At 36.1% G+C, this 21,274-nt stretch overlaps 1 protein-coding gene across 1 annotated transcript in view; it reads left to right on the top strand.

Annotated features, from left to right (window-relative positions):
• LOC107570112 (NACHT, LRR and PYD domains-containing protein 12) overlaps positions 1 to 21,274 on the top strand; it is a 59,977-nt gene that overhangs the window by 2,540 nt on the left and 36,163 nt on the right. Inside the window, exons 2-7 of the mRNA XM_016256313.1 lie at positions 962 to 1,153; positions 1,603 to 1,794; positions 2,245 to 2,367; positions 7,656 to 9,527; positions 10,059 to 10,232; positions 17,951 to 18,124. Coding sequence (XP_016111799.1) covers positions 975 to 1,153; positions 1,603 to 1,794; positions 2,245 to 2,367; positions 7,656 to 9,527; positions 10,059 to 10,232; positions 17,951 to 18,124 — 2,714 coding nt within the window. The 5' untranslated portion in view covers positions 962 to 974. The remainder of the gene's footprint in view (positions 1 to 961; positions 1,154 to 1,602; positions 1,795 to 2,244; positions 2,368 to 7,655; positions 9,528 to 10,058; positions 10,233 to 17,950; positions 18,125 to 21,274) is intronic.

Below are 21,274 nucleotides of genomic sequence, written 5' to 3'. Positions count from 1 at the left end.
GAGACGTGGTCATGAAGCAGGCAGGGTCAAACAGAGGCAGACAGGTATATGGCGGGCAAAACACAAGAATAATCCTAGGGCTAGCGTGGGTTTGACGATTGACAGACAGAATCAGAAGGGGCAAGACTAAGGGAGAAATCCAGGTAACCAGGCGAAGATCAGAAACCGAGACAGAGGCTAAGGCTAAGGCTAAGGCTAAGGCTAAGGCTGGGAAATGACTGAGGGCTCTGTAGTGTTGCTATCACTAGGGGAGTGATAATCACTGAAACAATACTCGGCAGAGGGAAGGGATCAGAGTGAGTGTTAAATAGTGAGGGAGTGATATGAAACAGCTGGGTGCAATCAGTGTAAACAGCTGTGTGCAATCCGTGCTGAGTATAAGCAGTGCAATGCATGATGGAAAATGTAGTCCGGGGTGATGTGCAACAGTGTGTAGTGCGAGAGTCAATGAAATTGGAAGTTCATGGACCGGATTCGTGACAGTATATATCCTAAAGTGGTTCACTAATCCTCCTTAAAGAGAGCTCCATGAATTGGAAAGTGCAGGACCAGGATTAAGAATAGATATTTTATCTGTATTACTGTATCTGTATCAATAGATGTTAAGTTAATGCACTTCATCAAAGTTTTTATTTTTGATAAAAATGTAGCTAATACACTGGCATTAAAAATACAGAAACATTTTATACAAGCCAAGATTCATACACAGATTCCATTATAATTCAGTATGGCATGTTTATTTATTTTATTATGATGTGATTAATATCAAATTTGAAATTAACCATCAGCTATATATATATATATATATATATATAAAAAGTCTGTCAGGTTTTGGTCATTTTATGTATCTAATCCAAATAAATAGAAACTTTGATTTTATTTTGGAGGTAGTTTTTTGTTGTTGTTTGTTTTTATCTAAAAATGACTGTCCAGTTTTTGTCATTTTACATTTTACATGCAGAACTGACATCTTCATGGAGACACAGATGAATGCCCCCTGTAAGATGAGTCTCAGTGAGGAGGGAGAGGAGAGGGTTGTTGTTCACTACCAGAACCAGAGAGCATCATCTCCAGAGCCCAGCTGTGTATCTATGAAGAGCGACATATCTATGCATCATCCCCCTGATCTCAGTGATGAGACCTTTAACACCAGGTGAGATGATAACCAGTACTAGAGAGGGAGGAGACAGAATTAGACAGAAACATTTTATACAAGCCAAGATTCATACGCAGATTCCATTATAATTCAGTATGGCATGTTTATTTATTTTATTATGATGTGATTAATATCAAATTTGAAATTAACCATCAGCTATATATATATATATATATATATATAAAAAGTCTGTCAGGTTTTGGTCATTTTATGTATCTAATCCAAATAAATAGAAACTTTGATTTTATTTTGGAGGTAGTTTTTTGTTGTTGTTTGTTTTTATTATATATATAAAGCCTGTCAGGTTTTGGTCATTGGTAATTTTATGTATCTAATCCAAATAAATAGAAACTTTGATTTTATTTTGGAGGTAGTTTTTTGTTGTTGTTGTTTGTTTTTATCTAAAAATGACTGTCCAGTTTTTGTCATTTTATCTTCACATGCAGAACTGACATCTTCATGGAGACACAGATGAATGCCCCCTGTAAGATGAGTCTCAGTGAGGAGGGAGAGGAGAGGGTTGTTATTCACTACCAGAACCAGAGAGCATCATCTCCAGAGCCCAGCTGTGTGTCTATGAAGAGCGACATATCTATGCATCATCCCCCTGATCTCAGTGATGAGACCTTTAACACCAGGTGAGATGATAACCAGTACTAGAGAGAGAGGAGACAGAATTAGATCTTAAATTGGTCATGAATTGCAGTTAAAAAAAAATGTTTCAGTGCTTTGAAAATAGATTCATCATTTCTTGTTTTTTTTTATGTATATCTACGTTGCTTTAGATCTTCAAATGAAATGCAATATAAAACAAAGGCAACCTGAGTAAGCACTAAAGTATTTATGTATTTATTGTTAGTATATATATATATATATATATATGTGTGTGTGTGTGTGTGTGTGTGTGTGCAGTTGTAAGATGCAATATGATTTTTACACCAATTAAGTGTGCTTTTTGCATATGTGTCCTTTTAGCTGTTTCTATCATTTTAAATAAAAACATTTAAAAAGTTTGATTATTCAGTTCATGACCCTGATAAACATCAGTGATAGAGATTTAATATGAATTATCCATGTGTTTTTCTCAGCATCAGGCAAAAGGAAAGTCAGACAGAATCATGTTCAGTATCCTCCTGTGTGTTGATGAAGAGTGATGGATCTATGCGTCATCCACCTGATCTCAGTGATAAAGCAATGACCACCGACCCTGTGTGAGTACAAACATGATTGAAACATTATTTAATATTACAGTCACTATCACAGAAGAGAGAAGAATTACAATGTCATTTTCATAAAATCTACAGGTGCATCTCAATAAATTAGAATGTTGTGGAAAAGTTCATTTATTTCTGTAATTCAACTCAAATTGTGAAACTCGTGTATTAAATAAATTCAATAAACAAAATAAATAACTACTTCAGTCTGTGTGCATTGAATTTATTTAATACACGAGTTTCACAATTTGAGTTGAATTACTGAAATAAATGAACTTTTCCACGACATTCTAATTTATTGAGATGCACCTGTAAAGTCGCAATTGTGAGTTATAAAGTCAGAATTGCATGTTTATATCTAATTATCACAATTTTGAGTATTTTTCTTGCAGTTGTCAGTTTATATCTCTCAATTCGGACTTATTTTTTCATAATTTTGATATAAACTTGCAATTGCGAGTTATAAAGTCCAATTCTGAGGAAAAGAAAAAGATTGACTTTTCTTACAATTGAGATTTTATGTCTGACTATTTCTCAGAATTGCGGATTTATATCTTGCAATTCCGCAATTTTGACTTTATAACTCGCAATTGTGAGTTTGTATCATGCAATTCTTAGAAAAAAAAGTCAAAATTGCAGACAAACGGACTTGAGCACGACATGCTTTTAAAAACACATTTTAAAATGTGCAACTTTGTGTGAGTGTTTTAAGCATCATAAACATTTTCCTCACAAGAGACAACAAAGCAGATGAATATTTGTGACCCTGGACCACAAAACCAGTCTTGGGTATATTTTTAGCAATAGCAAAAATAAAAAACATTGTATGGGTCAAAATTATCAATTTTTCTTTTATGCCAAAAATCATTAGGATATTAAGTAAAGATCATGTTCCATGAAAATATTTAGTAAATTTACCATACCATTTACCTACCATAAATATATCAAAACTTAATTTTTGATTAGTAATATGCATTGCTAAGAACTTCATGTGGACAACTTTAAAAGCGATTTTCTCAGTATTTTGATTTTTTTGCACCCTCAGATTCCAGATTTTCAAATAGTTGGATCTTGACCAAATATTGTCCTATCCTAACAAACCATACATCAAGCTTATACGTCAGCTTATTTATTCAGCTTTCAGATGATGTATAAATCTCAGTTTCAAAAAATTTACCCGTATGACTGGTTTTGTGGTCCAGGGTCACATTTTTCCTTCATTGTGTGAGGGAAAATGCTCAGCATAATTTTTTTTTAATCAAGCTTTATCAAAAAGTCAATAAGTCTTCTAAAATGTCCTTGTGTCATTTTCATGTATTATCCTCAGTCCCCTCTAAAATTTCATTCTGTCCTACATCGGAACAAGACCGACACGCATGCCGAATTGAGCGGTAACATGCGTTGATTTGTTCAGCAGATCCAATCAATATCCCTGTTATCGAGTGTTAAATGAACAGTGTTTCATGTAAATATGGGTGTATTTTTCAGAGAGTAAATGTAGTACTGAAATAAAGTAGATTCACTTTACAAATGAGAATTGACAAGCAAAATTGCTGAGGGAAAGATAAAGGAATGGCAAGAACAGAAAAAAAAGAAGAGACAAGCAGACAGCACAGCAACTACAACTGACTTAAAGCAGGGTGTCCGCGGATCCTTAAAAAGTCTTAAAATGTCTTAAATAACGTTTTCCTAATGTAAGGCCTTAAAAAGTTTTAAAATGTCTTAAATTCGGATTCGATGGGTTAAATATTTTTGGTCTCATTACTGCTAAAATATCTTCAGTCTGACGGACCTAATGACTTTACAATCATTGGACAGACCGAAGAAAACTTCCCCGCGGTAAGTTACTGCGTCATCAGAGAGAACTGCAGTAAGTTAGCAGAATACAGAATACAAGGTCACGCTGCTGAGGCTCACTCTGTTTGTCTCGAGACTTACATTTACATTTAGTCATTTAGCAGATGCTTTTATCCAAAGCCACTTACAAATGAGGACAATAAAAGCAGTCAAAACTAACTGGGGGCATTGGTGATCCTCTGCCCATCTTGACTTCTGAGAGACACTGCCACTCTGAGAGGCTCTTTTTATACCCAATCATGTTGCCAATTGACCTAATAAGTTGCAAATTGGTCCTCCAGCTGTTCCTTATATGTACATTTAACTTTTCCGGCCTCTTATTGCTACCTGTCCCAACTTTTTTGGAATGTGTAGCTCTCATGAAATCCAAAATGAGCCAATATTTGGCATGACATTTCAACATTTGATATGTTATCTATATTCTATTGTGAATAAAATATAAGTTTATGAGATTTGTAAATTATTCCATTCCTTTTTTACTCACAATTTGTACAGTATCCCAACTTTTTTGGAATTGGGTTTGTACATATATGTACGTAATAAAATGTGTATTTCCATTATAGGTTTAGGTCTTACATTTCATATAAGGTGGTATTAAAAAGGTCTTAAAAAGTCTTAAATTTAACTTGTTCATGTCTGCAGAAACCCTGTTAAAGCCACAGAGCCTTAAATGAAATCATCTGCAACAACAAAAAAAAATTAAATCTCTCAAAAACACACCAGAGGATGCTTAACCTTAAGCAAAAACAGCATTATCATCTTCACATATTAGTAAGCTTGACTTTATTTCTTTCATTCTTGTACTGTAGACAAGTTGTTACTGAGAATTGACAAAGGTTTAGCTGTAGGTAATTTTGTTGTTTTATAGAAAATATTTGGCTCATTGATAATGAAATACAGTGGCAAACATAACTTTGTGAACCAATTTAAAATTTGTAGATAATGGCATTATGATCTGATCTCAATTTAACTCACAAATACAGACAAACACAATCTATATTAGTATTTTTTTTTTTTTTTACTAAATATATATTAAGATACTACATACATATTAAAATACAGATATCTTAAACTACATGTAAATATATACATTTCGGGGATTTTATATTTGTTATAAAATTATATCTTCATCTATCCAGAGAATGTATGTAATTACATTTTTTACATGGCCTTAAAGATAACATGTATGGCAATATTACTATTGTTATAGGGCAACATATGTCCTATATTACATTTCTGTATGGGGTCCTGTGGAAGGTTTTGATTGCATGGTTCACTAAACTTTTTTGAGAAAAACAACTTTGTCAGTAAACCAGACTGTGTGCGCCTATATTTAAAGGGTTATGAAACCCCCCGTTTCAGCATTGGTTAGTTCTCACCACAGTTTTAAAAAACGCTAAAAAAGTGGGCGTGGTGTGCTGCGGAGCGGAGGGGGAAGAGGGGAGACAGACAACACACACAGCTTCGGGTTCAGACCATTTCATTTTGCTCCCATCGAGTTAAAAACACAAATAAATGCACAGCCATTTGCACACTGCATTGAAAATATATATGAACTAGGGCTGCACAATAAATCGAAATGGAATCGAAATTGTGATTCGATAGAAGCTGCGATTGTCATGCTGTAACGGGGTTGTTCTAGATGGGGATTGAACTCAGGTCTCTCACGTTTAACGTTACTGAGTCTACTTGAAACTCCAAATACTCCTCGCAGAAGAAACCCAGAAAATGCCTATAGCGGTAGCTGGATAAACAGAAGATTTAACAGCTTTTATTGATTCAACGTGACTAATAAACACACGATCGATCATGACAATATATGGTTTATCTGAGTTATTAGTATTATAATTTTCATTAAAATAAAGTATGTTTATAATGCAATGCCGTTATAACTACTTAAATACTATGAAATATGTTGCGTACCTTATTCTGTGTAAGAAGCCACATCATCTCACAGAAGGATTTATTTCAAACACTCGACTGACGCTATGAAGTGAGTTTGGAGTAAAAATATGTTATTAAATGTGGTATTTTCACATGCTTTCAGATGGAGCAGCATTTACGTCACAGAGCCGTAGTTCACTGAGAAGCTATGCAAACAGCTGTCATTATTGCGAACGATTTCTTCGATTTCATAATCGCGCAATAAAATCGTCTACGATTTTTTTTGAGTAACTTGTCAGTGAACTACGGCTCTGTGTAGTAGCCTAAATGCTGCTCCATCTGAAAGCATGTGATAATTACTGCTGATTATAGAACCGGCTTTACTAACAAAATGCGCATGGCATTCGCATTCCATTAATCGTCCAGCCCTAATATGAATGCGCTGTTGCACCTCTGATAACTTTTAAGGCTTATTCTGCAGCGTTTATATAAGCATTTTGACAGGCTGTGTCACGGAGTTGTAAAAATGGTTACACTCGGTTAAACGGTTATTACAAAGCAAAAACAAACACTCTTCTTCGATCCATGAACGTTTCTCTCAGTTAATGTGCGATGTCATCTCATAGTCTGAAACGTCTGTCATAGCAAATCAACACATGCTGTTGTGAATAATTAAGTGACGCGTCTTCTCATAGGATAAGAACACGCAGTCTCAAGAATAATTTAATAGACACAGATGCATCATCGATGTATCTCCCATTGCCATGTCACAAATTGTGACGTCAACACGATGTAGATTTTAAACCCAGAAGGTGAAAATGGCACAAAAAAGCTTAAAATTAACCAGTTTTCTCCAACAGTTAAAATTATCGGATGCTAACATTATTCTATGATGTGCAACACAAACACCTCTGCTAAAATCTCAGAAAAAGTAGTCTAGGGTTTCATGACCCTTTAAAGGAAAGGGCATACATTTTCAATCCCATCTTAGCTTTTGGAAAAGTAGTAACTCAGATGTCTACTTATTGACAGACTGGTAGACTGGAAACAGTAGGTAAACATCTTTTTTACGAATTTTCCAAAGGCGAATTCTAGTAAATTATTATATCATATTATTTCAGTGGCTTCAATGACATTTTGAAAAGTATACCTGTTTTTGTGTTATCAGTTATGTCAGATTATCAACTTGTGCTATTTCGAGATCACAATAAAATTAAGTTGTGATTACGAGAAAACAAGAAAGAAAAATTATTTAAAGAAATAAGTGAACATGTCTGAACATACAGCTTCTTGAGTTGTTTAAGCATCCTCTGGTGAGATCTTGGGAGATTCTTTGTGTTCTTTTATTTGCGGGAGATTTTTACTAACTGTCATTTAAAAAGTAAAGCTAATCGGGGATAGTTTCTGGGGAAAAAAAAGTCTGAGCCTGTATTAAGCAGTTTATTGTTTCTCAGCTGGTTTTGAGAATGCCACATGGCTTTACTAGAATATTTAGTAGCTGCCCACTCTCTCATTCATTCTTTGTATTGTTCTTGTTTCTGCAGTGTGGATAGAGATGATCAGACTAAAATCCTGAAGCAGGTTCTTCACCAACCAGTTGATGATGAACTACAGAGAGTCAAAGACCAACATAAAACCAGCATGAAGAACAAGTATGAAAGCTTATTTGAGCCAGTCAAACTACAAGATAATCAAACCCTCCTAAACAGGATCTACACACAGCTCTACATCATAGAGGGAGAGAGTGAATGGGTGAATGAAGAACATGAGGTTTTACACGTTGAGAAGACACCCAGAACACAACACTCACAAGACACTCCAATCTACTGTAATGATATATTCAAACCCTCAACTGAACCAGGATGTGAGAAGAAAAACAAAATAAAGGTTGTTCTTACCAAAGGCATCGCTGGAATTGGAAAAACTGTCTCTGTGCAGAAGTTCATTCTGGACTGGGCCGAGGGAAATGCCAATCAGGATGTAGATTTTATGTTTGTGCTTCCATTTCGAGAGTTAAACTTGATTCAAGATAATCAGTTCAGTCTTGACAGACTTTTGCTTGACTTTCATCCTAAACTTCATGAACTGAACCCAAGAATTTATGAGGAGTGTAAAGTTGTGTTCATCTTTGATGGTCTGGATGAAAGCAGAATTGCACTGATGTTTTCAGACAATGAGAAAGTTTCTGATGTGACTCACACTTCATCAGTGGGTGTGTTGATGTCAAACCTCCTGAAAGGAGAACTGCTTCCCTCTGCTCTCATCTGGATCACCTCCAGACCAGCAGCAGCCAATCAGATCCCTTTCAGGTACATTAACCGTGTGACAGAAATTCAAGGATTTGATGAGCCTCAGAAGGAGGAATATTTCAGGAAGAGAATAAGTGATGAGGATCAAGCTAGCAGAGTCATTTCCCATATTAGAAAAGCAAGAAGCCTCCACATCATGTGCCACATACCAGTCTTCTGTTGTATCTCAGCCACTGTTCTTGAAAGAATTGTAAAACAAGATACAGAAATCCCACAAACTCTGACGGAAATGTACATCCACTTCCTGCTCATTCAGACAAGCATGAAGAATCAGAAGTATGAAGAGAGAGATACTGAAAAACGTATGCAGTCCAACAAAGAAGTGATTGTGAAACTTGGTGAACTGGCTTTCAAACAGCTGATGAAGGGTAATGTCATGTTCTATGAGGAGGACTTGAGAGATTGTTGCATAGACATCACTGACGCAGTGTATTCTGGGATTTGCACTGAGATCTTTAAGCAGGAATCTGTGATTCAGCACAAGAAAGTGTACTGCTTCATACATCTGAGCTTTCAGGAGTTTCTAGCTGCTTTATATGTGTTTTTCTCCCATTTGATGAAGAACATGGAGCCGTTGCAGTTGTTTCTGCATGAAGAATGTGAACATTATGAATATAAGCAAGAGAGGTCTCAGGGAAATGCTTTGTGTAAGTTACTAACTTCAGCTGCCAACAAAACTCTTAAGAGTAAAAATGGACACCTGGATCTTTTTCTGCGGTTCCTGCTGGGTATCTCACTGGAGTCCAATCAGAGACTCTTACAGAATCTACTGACATGCTCAGAGAACAGCTCAGAAACCATCAAAGAAACCGCACAGTACATTAAAGACACAATCAATTGTTATAATCTCTCAGCTGATAGATCCATCAGTCTGTTCCTCTGTCTACTAGAAGTGAATGACCAGACCCTGTGCAAAGAGATTCAGGAGTTTGTCAAATCAGACCAACACTCAGAGAAGAAACTCTCTCCTGTTCACTGCTCAGCAATAGCCTACATGCTTCAGATGTCAGAAGAGGTGCTGGATAAGTTTGAGCCTACAAAATACAACACATCATATGAGGGGAGATGGAGACTGATACCAGCTGTGATGAACTGCAGAAAAGCTCTGTGAGTATTGATTCATGTCATCTTACTATTCAGTTCTATGAATGGTAATAGGCTCATAATTGGATTTAATATTGAATCAATAAAACAGTTAAAAAGTATGGCAAAATATTTATTTATAAACAATTTTGATGAAAATGTGAATGAGATTTGGTTGCATTTTGTTGGTTGTATTGTTACCTGTGTACAGTTTTATGATAGACCTTTCAAACGTTTGAAAAACTTGATTTTTTTGAACAGTCATGTACATTTCTCGGTAAAGAATTATATTTTAAAAATGAAATATTATAAATTTTGTCTCCTTAGTATTATTTTAAATCCAAGCAAAAATGAGGCTTTGTTAGTTGATCAGTGTAAGTTTTTACTAAAGCATCCATGCATAATGCATCCATGTTTTAGATTTGTTATGGTTTTCAGAGAGACTCTGAATCAGTCATGACCTGTGTCATGATCAGAGACCTTCATATATATCATGCACAGAATGCAGAAAACATTATTTTATTTTGTCCATCTCCATGTCATTCTCTGTTATAGGCTTGCTGGATGTTGTCTCTCTAATCAGCACTGTGAAACTGTGTGTTCAGCTCTACAATCATCAAACTCCAATCTGAGAGAGCTGGACATGAGTAACAATGACCTGCTGGATTTAGGAGTGAGGCTGCTCTGTGCTGGACTGAAGAATTCACACTGTCAACTGAACATACTGAGGTCTGACTTTCACATTTACTCATTCACTAAGTTCAGTTGTGGGAATGAATAGGTGTTTCATAACTACAGCTGAGAAACTGGCTTAGAAATCTAAAAAAAAACAATTTTTTTCTATCAACCACTTTAATGTCAGTTATAGACAGTCCAGGATCCAATATTAAGTCCAAAGTGTCGCCTTGGGTATGTGTAGGATGATTAACCAATTGCAGCAGATTAAAAGAGTCAATAGTGTTCAAAAAGTCTGTTGTTAGCTGTTTACAAGGACAACACACCTGGGGCCTGTACCATGATGGTAGTTGAACAAATTCAGAGTTACAGGATTAGTTTTGAGTTGACAAAACCAAACCACTCCAATCCAGTTTTGTTGGTACCATGATCAACGCTGATCATCAGCTTGCTTGGTCAACTCAGGCTTTGATCCTGAGTTTGTGGAGTGCGTGCACACGAATGTGTGACATCACTGGTGTACAGCCAGTCACATGCCTTGCAACACAGAGCAAGTATGATTCACTTCTCGTGAGAGACCCAGCGAGATTCCAAACTAAAAGTTAAAGGTTTTGCTAAAGGTTAAGCGATTGTAGAATATGACAAATTTAAACACATTTACACTGAAAAAAGTACTTGTTCATGAAAAATTAAATACATTTTCTTGCATTGCATTATTTCTTGCAGTCACAAGTGAAACTTGCTAAGTTAGTTTATATAGTTGAAAATATACAGCGATAGAGACTATACATGTAAGGCCACGTAGTCATTTTTAAAGCATTATCTATTGCTTCTACAGCTGATTTATATTGCAAATGATCTGTATATATTAATATTCATTTAAAATAAATGATTTATAATAACTGTTAAACTAAAATTGCTAAAATTGTGTAATGGATTAATAATAATATAAATCATATAATAATTATATAAATCATATAAAATAACTCGAATTATCATTAAAGCCAAACTATTGTTTTGTACTAGTGACCTTTAATTTGGAGCAAGAGAAACTGGGGGAGTGACTTTTTTGAGTCAGACATGTGTCACTTTGTTCACATCTGATTGGTCCAATTTCAGTTTGAGATCTCTAACCCAGAACATAACCTGCCCTGGAGCAGGTTAGCTGTGGAGAGTAAGTTACTATGGCAATGAATGCCGCTAAAATCCAAGCCACTTTCATGGTACCTAAAACCCAGGATTGGTGCAAACTAAATTGAAACTTACCTGGCTAGCCAGCTAATCCGGCTTCATGGTACAGGCCCCTGGACATTAAAGTCACATGCAAAAAGAAACTGGTCATGTTTAGTAATCAGATCTCAGATCCCCTGTGAACTCTATGAAAATTTTTATCTAAGTGTGGTGGCCGATATATCAGCACTAAAACGATTCAGACCAGTCAAGTAGTAGTAGTTTAGCTTCAAAGCTCATATAGGTGGTGGAGGATAATAGCCAACATCTGGGTTTAAAAGTTTTCTTTTGTAGCGTGGCCACATAATGGGGTTTATATATGTAAATTGTTGTTCTATAAAAGTAAGAATGCTTTATTATCCCTATATGCTTTTATTTTCCTGTATGTTTTACTGTGTTTGAGCCCTAAATCTGTTATCGCGAGATGTGATTTAACTCATTACGTCAGTTTACGCCCGGCAGTCCGGAAGTAAGCACTTCTACACGTGTGTATATATAGAGATGACGGTAGAATGGCCAGAGAGAAGCACACGTGGTTTTACTCTCGGTCGTGAATCGTTTGTTGGGGCAAACTCCCGGCTGTTCCTGAATGGCTATTGTTGCTGCTGTCTCTTTGTGGAGTATATCTTTTTGCAATTTTTTGCTTGGATTACTCACCTTTGAGGACTTTGAACAGTTGGACTAAAAGAAAAGATTCTGCTATCAGACCGGAGTATCGATAAGCTCTGATGTTAACGGTTCTGCTGTCCGTACTGAAGAGATTAAAAAAACACACATAGCCTACATTTGTTATTGCTATAGGACCTATAGACATTATCTTGCAAATTCTATGTCACCAGAGTCGCCAGCTGTTTTTATATGCAATAATATTCAGACATTTATCTATGATGCATTTTTGCTATTTGCAATTCAGAAGCGAGATCGCGCTCACGCGGAGGAGCTTCAGCGCGCACAACATGAAATCCCTGTTTAATTGTAATAGAGGAGAGAACTAAACATTCAAACATCTGCTTAGACTTTAGGCCTGTGGCTGTGATATTAAGCTAATTTTATATTTTATTTCGATTTTAGATTCTTAAGGATTATAAAAAAGAAGATATGAGGTAAAACTATTAAAAACTAGCCACGTTTCGTCTAGCGCAACTTCCTTCCCTTAACAGCGGTGCGCATTCGTTTTTCCCTAAAATCCAAACTTAACGTCAGAATCAGCACAATCAGTGAATGTTGTAAAATGCCGTTTACTGTTGCTTAATTGCGGGACATGTTTTTGATAATAAAACGTTGAAAGCACAATAATCCGCGCAAGAGATGCTGTCCCCAGGCTGAAATGTGTATGCGCACTGCGCGCGCTCCAATAAGGGCCGCAACTAGACAAGCAAATTACACTTTGGGCTTTGGGTACAGGTCCAAGCGATCAAATACACACACAATATGCCAAAATGGCCAGCTTGGAGAGTGTACACTTAAACACACTTTATGTCTTAAGTGGACGAGAACAGTTGGGAGAAAATCAGATGTGTGTCAATATACAACAAAATGCAAAGAGAAATTCACTCACAGCTCTCAGTCTGAATAACGTTAGCTTTAATAAGCATTGATCTATCAATTCATACAGTGAAAACTATGCAGTGTTCATTTACATTTGATTACTTTAGTAGATTTCTTTTGTAGGCTATATTACTTACCTGAACAGTAATGTTAGTAGACCTTCATGGAAAAATATTTCAGTTGTATCTTTGTTTTATTGTATTTGTCAGTTTGTTTTAATTTGTTTCTTTGTTCGTGTTCTTACTGTATCTTATCTTGTGTATATAAAAAACTAAAAATGCCTGCACACTGGTGCATTTACAAATGTATGTTTTATATTCATTTCATTAAATATTTATTTTACATTTCAGAATATTAAGCAGATCGATAAGCAGTATCGGTAAGAGTAGTAATACCATTAAAACCTTATCGATACCCATCCCTACCGGTGATACTGATCTTGTATTCACTCAACACGCTGGACTGTTTACACACACTCAAACACACAACTACACTCGCCAATCTTGTTGTATTTTATGTTTTCATCTGAATGTTTGTTATTGATGAAGGCTGGGTTATTGAAAAACTGCATTGTAAATACACTGTGGGTTTATTGACGCTTTATTGGTTGTTGTGGGTTATTCATAGGCATTGCTTGAGCGGGACAGACATTCCCTTTGATTTAGTGTACCACTGCTATAATATTAAGTGGAGTGTTACACTTTGTGATGATCACCAACCCACCTCCCCTACCGGTGGGTCGGGGAGCATTATAGAAACAATAGTCAGTCGGAATGTGTTCTGAATAGGGGCTTAAGTCTCCTACCTTCACCCAGGTTTCGGTAATAAACAAGAAGTCATGGCTATGAGAGCATGTAAAATATGATATGATATAATCAGGGGCGGATTTAGTGATTTGGGGGCCCCAGGCAAAATACAGGAATGGGGCCATATACAATTTCACACATTTACAACCTTGAGGTTCCTTTCACTGTTGCTCGCTGCTGCACGACCGTGTCCCATAGTTGTGTCTAATCTTTTAGATTTTTCATGTACATGTTATAAATGAAGGATTTCTTTAATGCTGTAAATCCATTGTTCACATTTAAACAGGTGATAAAAGTATTAGAGTAGGGTGGTGCATTGGGGTAATTTTCACTATGCAATTGTCTACACAACGCAAGGCTGTCTAATTCTAAACTTTAAAATATACATTTATTTTTATTGTTTTATTTTTTCCAAAATCTTTTTTTCCGTTTACATTTTTCTGGATTCAGTTTTTTTTTCTTTTTCGTTTTTTTGTTTTCTGGATGATTATATTAAATTTTAACAAAAAACATGTCTAATTAATTAAAATCATGAAACTTGTTTAATTTAACAGCAATTTAGGCCTATTAAAAGTTTAACAAAAATTACATTCTTAGGGCCCAAATTCTGTGCTTTCCATTTAAATTTTTCTGTATTCCATTTTAATGGTTTAATCAAAAACATATCTAATTAATTGAATTCATAAAAACAACTTAATTTATTAATTTGTATACAATAATAGGGCCCTATGAAATTTTAATTTACATTTAATTTACTTTTTTTAATTTTTATTCTGTGTTGTGTATTGTCATTTTTCTGGTAATCAAATGAAGGCAAAAACATGAATCTATCTTTTATTCCAATGAAAATTAAACAAACCCTTTAATTTTTGTACATTCAAAATGCTACACAAGTTAACTGTGGAACAAGCAATGTCACGGAATTCGTCAAATATTGAATGAATAAATCAAATGCAATTCAGTACACTTCAATCAAATATGGACTAGTGTATGTGAATATTAAATTGAAAAAATACTATTTAGCTACTACAGACGACAACCGCGAGCGTTGCACGTGCTTAAATAGCAAATGAAACGCGCATCTGCGCCGTTCATTCCATCACATTCCGCGTTACACAGTAAATTCCGTTTTTATGAATAGATTCCGGGATTCCGTACCCATTTTCTACAACAACCTACTTTTGCTAAGAAGCACATTCAATGCGGCTGCACAGACGGTTGTCGTGGCAATGAACACCACAGCAACCGTGCATTCGCAATGAACGCACATCTCGCATATAAAAAGCATTTTAGGGGGCCCTTGGCTTTTGGGGGCCCAAGGCGGTCGCCTACCTTTGCCTAATGGTTAAGTCCGCCTCTGGATATAATACACCCTCGCTATTTATATATGCAAATATATATATAATATACAAATCGGATACAAATTCGCAGAGGTGGAAAGGGTACTAAAATATTCTACGCAAGTAAAAGTACTATTACATTAATGAAATTTTACGTAAGTACAAGTAAAATTACCAGTATAAAAATCTACTCAAGTAAAAGTAGCAAATTTTAAATTTACTTTAATTCGATTTTTAACAGCGGGAGGAGGGAGATTATAAATCTCAAACTAGTTATTTTTCATTTAAGGAACACCTTTACAAATTAAACTGCAATAACAAAATAAAACATGTTGACACATGACATTTAAAACATTTAGAGAGGTATGTGTCATTTTAATGCTGACCATGCCACATTAAGTAGGCACTAGGCAGAAAAAGCAAGTTATATTCTGGCTACCGACAAAACTAGCTAAGAACCGTTTATGAATTTTTTTATTACTTTTTAAGGATTAGAAATTCAAGACTTCACATGGATTATTTCAGTAGCATGAAAAACAAAACATTATACATTACACAAAGAAAGCAAGCAAAGGACACTAAAGTGATCTATGACTTCATTCTAATGTGAGCTATGCACTTTTGCAAAAAAATTCCCTTAATCACTGAAGCAAATCAATCGCTTACATTTATTTTGGACTTTGTTGTTTATGCTTATGACAGAATTTGCAAATGCAGATACAGTATTCAGTCAGTGAGCGCACACACTTGAACAACTCAAAGCTCAACAGAAAGGTGTGTGACTGGTTATAATGCTCAACGCTGCAAACAGCGAGTATAAAGAAATCTGTTGCAACATGAGCAGATCTACTCTAAAATGGAACACTTTTAATTCATTTCACATTACACTTAAATTGTGATCACCGTAATAGCTTAATTGTGCAGGGACACTTCTTGCTCCTAATCTTGAATTTGGGGGACATTTTTGCCTCAAGCTCCCATTCATTTCCGACCCTGGTGCCAACCAACATTAGCTAAGTCCTGCACCACTGTCTTTTTGGCTAATTTGTGCAAAACCTCTTGCTAAACTGTGAAAGCTTCATTTTAACTACCAATGCAATGATAAAAGTATTTACCTTACCTCAACATGCTTGTGAAGGTTTGATGTGGAGTTTTTATAAGCTGCTAGTTTGGTCTCCCTGGGCAAACACAGCTTACTTGGCATAATAGAGCTGTTGCCGTTCTTGCCAAAGTGATTGCTCAAATATAGCCATGGATTCACTTAATTTCTTTTGAATTCAACTTCAGGCGAGTACGATGGTCTTTTTGTAGGGCTCTATGAAATCCGTTTTATTTTTTCCCATTTAAATTGTTCTGGATTACCCTTTTTTGTCTTTTAAATCGTTAAATTACAGTTTATCAATAAAAAATGTGTCTAATGTCTAATTAATTAAAATCATGAAACATACAATTTAATATCCATTTATTAAAAGTTGAACAAAACATGTTTAGGGCCCTATGAAATTTTATTTATGTTTTCTCACCTTCTGTTTTATTGTTACCAAACTGTGATTAAGCATGTCTATTTGAATGCATAAAAACAACTTAATTTATTCAAATTGATTTTTACGATAGCCTATGAAATATTTCCCCCCCCCCCTGTCTCTGTTTATCAAATAAAGGCATAAAACATTAATTTCATTAATCTTTTAACCAATTGAATTTTTTTTGGCAAACAAAAGGGATTTATTATTAACATTAAATAATAATGTAATAATAAATGATGGGTTGCCATGAATACCTTTAAATGTCTGTGTGTATATATGACAATAGTTTCTCTCAAAAGAAACAGTCAAATGCTTGTAAAGTGACTCAGAGCAGTTCTAGAGATTGTTTATATGTTCATGTCCTCATATATTGATACAGCAGATGCTGAAATCACCGCGAGCGTCGTGTGCATTTCAGTATGTGTGTAGTAAAGCCAAAAAACATGCGTCTGTGCCTTTTATTCACACAGAGACATGCAGAACATGCACTATTCATATTTAAATATTCTTTTTGTTGCTTAATATGTACAGATACTAGTCCGTATCACGATTTGATTGAAGTGTAATGACCTACTTTTGATTAATTCACACAAACTTTGACAAACTCTGTGACGTTCCGCATTATACAGTAAATTACATTTTTATGACCGGATTCCCCGAATCCATCCGCGTTTTCCACATCACGGAAATCATAGGGCCCTAGTTTCGTTGTCAGCTGGGTCTGCACCACTAATGTCTGTCTTGTCCGTCTTCATCTTTCTTGTGATTTTAGCGCCAGTTTGTTCTCCTGCCCATCATTCACTGCAATAGTTTCCAGGGCGCGATTTTTTTATTTTTTTTTGCATTTACATTTTACTTAGTAACTAATGTGTTTTAAAATGTAGCAAAATACAATACTTCAAACAAAATATACTTAAGTAAAAGTAAAATTACAGATTAAAAATAGAAGTACTCAAAAAAGCTACTCAATTACAGTAACACAAGTAAATGTAATTAATTACTTTCCACCTTTGCAAATTAGGTACTACGGCTAGTCTAGTGCATTGGGTAAGTACATTAATTATAGTTCAGGTCTCTTGCTGTATGCCAAATAAAGATGAGAGTTTTTCATGAGTGGGTGCTTAAGTTCATAGCTAAAGGTCATTTGGCCAATTTTCTTGGTTCTAATGGCTTCAGGCTCATGCATGACCTGTGATGTTAATTGGTGGATAACATTTAATAGCAAAGACTAAGGATATTAACTATGTTATCAAAAAAACTGAATTCACAGAACACAGAAAACATGACTATAACCATCCTTCTCCTGTCACCCTCTGTTATAGACTTGCTGGATGTCGACTATCTGATTGCCACTGTGAACATTTGTCATCAGCTATACAGTCTCCAAATTCCCGTCTTTGTGAGTTGGACATGAGTAGCAATGTCCTGCAGAATTCTGGAGTGAGGCTACTCTGTGCTGGACTGGAGAATTCATACTGTCAACTAAACATACTGAGGTTTGACTTTCACATTTACCCTGCTTGAATATGTGTATGAATAGTGTTTAATAACTATGCCATAACATAGATATGTATTCCCTTGTATACAATATATATATATATATAAAAATCTGTATTTTCTGCAAGCTTTTTTCAAGATAAATTTAGATGTCTTTCCAAAAAAGGACACTTAGAAAATCCAAAAGGACACCAAAGAAACAAATGATATAAGGAGCCCATATAAGCATATATGAAAGGGGGAAAAAAACGCAAAGAGCTTTTTTACATTTTAGAGAAGTCAAGTTGCGATACCGAACAGGACCACATGGAGATGCCAAAAAAAAAACTAAACCAACCACCTGCTGACTGCATATATCTACTACAGTACACGGATCCATTCCTTATAGCTAAACATAAACATGACAAATCAAAACGTCATCGTGAACATGAATGTATGGAAATGTCTGTGCCTGTGCATAAATACAATGTGCGATCAGTGCGTCAAGAGCACTTATACACGCATTATTATAACGGACTCACGCGTGCTTACTGTACGACTTCTGTATGCCACTGCAATCGTCTTTACCTCGATTGCTGTCTTCATCCATGTTAACTTTACTAGCGAGACTGGTTATTCAGTCGAGAAAACGTAGTTTGTGTCTCATCTGACCATACAATGGTGGGATGTGTTGACAATCCGTTCAGTCTGTACTTCACACAAGCGTGTGACGTGTGAGGGCTCGCACTCTTCAGAGACAATCACAGAATATGACAGAGCTCGTGTTTAAAAGCCAAACACACTGGAATGAATAATTCACTGAAAACGCAACGCGAGTCTCTGTTCTCTCTGCAATCTCGGATGTAATCAGCCTGGTTTCCTTTATATTAGCGCTTTTTTGGATGGATTGTTCGAATGCATTCGCTTACTGGATCATTGGACTGAAAACTTTCCCGGCGTTTAGCAGCTTAAAATGATCTGATCACAAGCAGAGAAGCAAAATTGGGTCAGAGGGATAGAATAGAAATTGTGCTTCAGTAATTTTGCGTTAAATTATTTTAACGCATTAAATATATATATATATATATATATATATATATATATATATATATATATATATATAGAGGAGTATTTAGTTGTAGCTTATTAGTGGTGACTATGGCAGAAATGTACAGTAAAAATCATGCAGTTAGTTACAAATTACACGTAATCAAACAGACGGTGAACACTATTAACTGCAATGATTATATGTTGCAATTAAACTTTTTAAATATTTTATTTATTTATTATTTTCACATTGTTTGGCTTTCTAAATTCACCAGTGAATGTAATTTGAGCTGAGACACTATCACAAATAAAAAGAGGTTTGAGTCAAATTTCAAGCCCAGGTTTTTTTTACTCTGCTCATTTTGGTGCTATGGTCAAGTAAGGCAGGTAAAGTAAGAGGAGAGGTAGAGCTGGATCTAATCACAGCCGTGTAATTTATCCATTATTTATCCAACAAAACAAAGAAAAAAAATGAATACAGGAGCACACCTGGATGAATGAAGACATGTAACAGTGAAACAGAACAGCAGAACAATTGGACAAGGAACTCATTGGCATATAAAGACAAGATGACGAATAACTAAACCAGGCACAGGTGAACATAATCAATTAACCAATGAATAACCATAGAAACTAGAAATCTGAGGAAAGGAAACAGGAACTAACACTGGCTAAACAATGACTCAAATGTGACATTTGGTCATTGAAAAGGGGTTGGAGCAATTAATATAGTTAATTAACTTTTTTTCTTAGTTTTGCCCCAATGATTGCCATTTAGCACTTTGCTGATTAAATGTATCCATTAAGATGACAAGTTTAAATTCTAAGCAACTGTTGTAAGAACAAGCTACGAATGCTCCACCCACACACGGTAGTAGTCGGGTCTTTTTTTCTGTTTATGGACAAATGACATCAAACTGACTAATGACTGATGAATTTCCTGTGAAATCTGACCTGACACCTAAAATTATAAATCATTATTATAAGCTTACTGTTGTGAATCAAAGTAGGGAGACTGAATAATGAATGTGTTGTGTACTTGCTCAATTAACTATTTTTTCATTTTTAAACAAAAAAAAGTTACATATTGCAACTTTAACATACATTTAAACCATCATACATTCACCTTTCAATTATCACCTTTGTGATTACTTGTTTGATTGTTTGTTTGTTTATTAATGTCAGGGAGAAAGAATGAGGACTCAGTAGCGAATGTGCAAAACAACGCTTATTGGGAATTCCCAAAGGAAGATGACCAAAGTCAGTAAAAGGTGGAGGTAACTCCGGGTAGCGCAGGAACACAATGAGCAGCCGATGATCGAGGATCCGTGCAGCGAAGCCCACGGCAGAGGAGAGGAGGAAACTCCAGGAACTGGTCAGAGAACAGAGAGACACGAACTGAACAGGGTGACGATATAAAACGATCTGACAACACAGGACAGAAAACACAGACCTTAAATAGGCCAGCTGATCAGCCACAGCTGGCGCTTAATCAGCTGATGGCGCTGATCACCGGCAACACAAACCACACCCACACCCACAATGAGAGGGCTAGAATGAGTCAGATAAAACGATCTGACAACACAGGACAGAAAACACAGACCTTAAATAGGCCAGCTGATCAGCCACAGCTGGCGCTTAATCAGCTGATGGCGCTGATCACCGGCAACACAAACCACACCCACACCCACAATGACACGGAGAGGGCTAGAATGAGTCAGTGAGCCCATGAACCGTGACGGGACCCCTCCCCCTAAGAACGCCGCCTGGCGCTCCCAGACGAACCTACCTGTTGATTGTAATCATCAATAAGGGAGTGGTCCAGAATGTCCCTAGCAGGAACCCAACTTCTCTCCTCCGGACCATAACCTTCCCAGTCCACCAAGTACTGAAATCCGCGTCCCCTCCGTCTTGAGTCCAGAATGCGGTTAACCAAATCGGTGGGTTCCCCGTCTATGAGACGCGGCGGTGGGGGAACCGGGGCAGGCGGATTAATGGGTGAACGAAAAACAGGTTTTAATTTGGAGACATGGAACACGGGATGAATTCTCCTGTATGCCAGAGGAAGTTTGAGACGGACTGCCACCGGACTAAGAACTTTGGTGACAGAAAACGGGCCAATA

The sequence above is a fragment of the Sinocyclocheilus grahami genome, unplaced genomic scaffold (assembly GCF_001515645.1).
Source record: "Sinocyclocheilus grahami isolate Dianchi unplaced genomic scaffold, SAMN03320097.WGS_v1.1 scaffold1417.1, whole genome shotgun sequence".
Taxonomy (NCBI): Eukaryota; Metazoa; Chordata; class Actinopteri; order Cypriniformes; family Cyprinidae; genus Sinocyclocheilus; species Sinocyclocheilus grahami.
This window is presented reverse-complemented; position numbering and strand designations above follow the sequence as displayed.